This window comes from Salmo salar, chromosome ssa02 (assembly GCF_905237065.1).
Source record: "Salmo salar chromosome ssa02, Ssal_v3.1, whole genome shotgun sequence".
Taxonomy (NCBI): domain Eukaryota; kingdom Metazoa; phylum Chordata; class Actinopteri; order Salmoniformes; family Salmonidae; genus Salmo; species Salmo salar.
This window is the reverse complement of record NC_059443.1, coordinates 66064025-66066666: the sequence shown is the minus strand read 5'-3', so window position 1 is coordinate 66066666 and position 2642 is coordinate 66064025. Positions and strand designations below refer to the sequence as shown.

The following is a 2642-nucleotide window of genomic DNA, read 5'->3' as shown; positions in this document are numbered from 1 at the left end:
CCTAAAAAGAGTGAGAGCAGTTGAGAAGGACCATAAGAGCAGAGAGGACGTGCAGAGACTTAGGGAGGAGTTGGGGAGGATGGTGGATGAAATGGTTACCAATCAGAAACACAAGCATAGACAGATGTGTCGAGAGAAGGGAGAAGAAGAGTGGGAGCTTCAGAACCTCAGGGAACAGCTAGAAAGACTGAAAAACAACATGAAAAAGACAGAGAAGAGAGGGAACAGGAATGAGAAGGAAGGAAAGGAGTTTGTGAAGGGGACAGGAAAGGGGTATGAGGAAGAGAGAGATTCCAGAGGGAAGCACGGAGGGAGGGTTTGACATGGGTCAACAGTTTAAGGGAATGATGCAGAAGTTGGGGAATATTGGGAATATCAAGAAAACGAGGAGAGGAGCTTGGAGGAAAGGAAAATGTGATTAAAAGGGTGCTGGAAATTATCTATAGATTCTAACTATTGGCTACATTAATTTAATACATTATTTTCTATGGATGACATTCTATGATGCATTTTAAACAAATCAATGAATGTTGATGATATTGTGTGTCAGGTTGTTGCATGATTAACTGTTTGTTACTAATTCATCATAGGACTTGAGAATAAACAAATAACTTTACCACATATCTTTCATGCATTAATCATATGCTTACCATGCTGAACTTGAATTCAATAAAGATGAATCCAAATAATAACAAAACAATACTGCACATCCATAATAACTTATAAATAAAGATGCAAATAATCATAGAAATAAATATTGTAGCTACTCTCAGTGCTTGCCTTGCTCCTCTGACCTGTGCATTTTTATTTTTTATTTTACCATTATTTAACTAGGCAAGTCAGTTAAGAACAAATTCTTATTTCCAATGACGGCCTACACGGCCGGATGTGATGCAGCATTGATTCGAACCAGGTACTGTAGTGACGCCTCTTGTGCTGAGATGCAATGTCCTAGACCACTCCGGAGCCTACATCCTGCACATGCGCAGTGCACCGCCGGCCTCTGTAGCGATGTAAAGATGGCGTCCTCCGTGGCTATCTGCAATGCACGTTTACTCAACTCTGTAGGACTGTCTTCTGGCCATCGTCGGGCTTGGTCGCTGCTTGCCTCGGCTAGACATGGAGAAGCCTGTGCCACGGCGATCTTGAGGACACAACGGTGCAGCATAGGGGGCGACTTTGGCTGTTTGAGACCTGGAAATGCAGTGACATTGAGACTCACAGGTGAGAGAGGAAGGACTGTCTGGAGTTGGTGCCAGTGAACCTAGGTAGTAGTTTGGTTGATATAGAAAGAGATTTGTTATTGTCAATATTTCTGTAAATGTCGTTGTTGTGTTTTCATGTCGCGATCAGACATTAGACACTCTTGGTCGGTACAGCTGCAACAACAATGTACAGTAGCTGGACGTGCATGATGTAACAGTCCTCAGTCAGTGGTCAAGCACAATATGTACATGACACAATCTAGTGTCTGCACTGGTAGTTAACTACTAACTAGCTAGTCCGTACAGCTAGCTAGTACAGTACACATCGAAATGCATTATTCTCATTTTTTTTGTCGAGCTAGTTAGCTGTCTAACACAGACATATTAAACACCATTACCCAGAATGCTTTGCTTCAACACAAGGACAGAAGTTATGGCTGTTTGACGCAGCTCGTATCTCCTTCCCGCCACAGGACTAAGGTCCCCCCATGTCGTCAGCAGTAGTCACTCCTTCCACACTAGCTGCTCCTCAGCTAACAAACAGGACTTGTATGATGTTCTGGGGGTGCCTCGCACGGCCACTCAGAAAGAGATCAAGAAAGCCTACTATCAGGTGAGAGGGTTGTCTATTAGGAGAGCCTGCACCTCTGTTGCTATGTGGGTTGTGGTTGCAGAAATATAGGCCTAGACTGTTGTCATTATGGAGTTCTACATGTATGGAGTTCTAGAATGTTCATAAACATTGATTCAAACTTCAGTTGTAAATAGTACATGGCCTTGTCCAGTGAAATCAGCTGGGTAGGCTATATAATACCATTGGTCTATCCTATTCCAGATGGCTAAGAAGTACCACCCAGACACCAACCAGGATGACCCTCAGGCCAAGGAGAAGTTTGCCAAGCTGGCAGAAGCCTACGAGGTAGGCATTCAATTGGTCCCTGGCCTAATTCTACAAATTCAAGTCTTGCATGTTTTCGACTGGCCAAGAATAACATTTCCAGTATATCACAACGCTCTGCCAAGCCAGGCATAGGATCTGATGAGGAGCTGATCCTAGATCTGTACCTATTTGAGCAACTTCGAGTCTCTTCTATATAATCTGTAGATTGACAGGTACACACAACCCCTTAGCAATGACTGGGATATTGTTCCTGATATTGCTTCCCCAAGGTGCTGAGTGACGAGGTGAAGAGGAAGCAGTATGACACGTACGGGGTGGCAGGCTTCGACCCCGGCCAGGCGGGAGGGGGGCCGGGGGGACAGCAGTACTGGAGGGCCGGGGGGGCCAGCGTCGACCCAGAGGAAATGTTCAGGAAGATCTTCGGGGAGTTCACAGGAGCACAGGGTTTCGGTGACTTCAACAGCATGTTTGAACAGAGGCCAGAGGTGCGGTTATATGTTATAACAGATGAATAACCCGGCTATAACAAGTTTCAT

The 2642-nt window shown here is 44.9% G+C and overlaps 1 protein-coding gene across 2 annotated transcripts in view; it reads left to right on the top strand.

Moving 5' to 3' along the window:
* Positions 1 to 866: 866 nt before the first annotated feature.
* The window catches only part of LOC106590570 (dnaJ homolog subfamily A member 3, mitochondrial), a 10758-nt gene continuing 8982 nt past the window's right edge, over positions 867 to 2642 (top strand). For both annotated transcript variants that reach the window (XM_045708153.1, XM_045708149.1), the window contains exons 1-4: positions 867 to 1224; positions 1679 to 1818; positions 2041 to 2124; positions 2376 to 2591. In XM_045708153.1, coding sequence (XP_045564109.1) covers positions 867 to 1224; positions 1679 to 1818; positions 2041 to 2124; positions 2376 to 2591 — 798 coding nt within the window. The remainder of the gene's footprint in view (positions 1225 to 1678; positions 1819 to 2040; positions 2125 to 2375; positions 2592 to 2642) is intronic.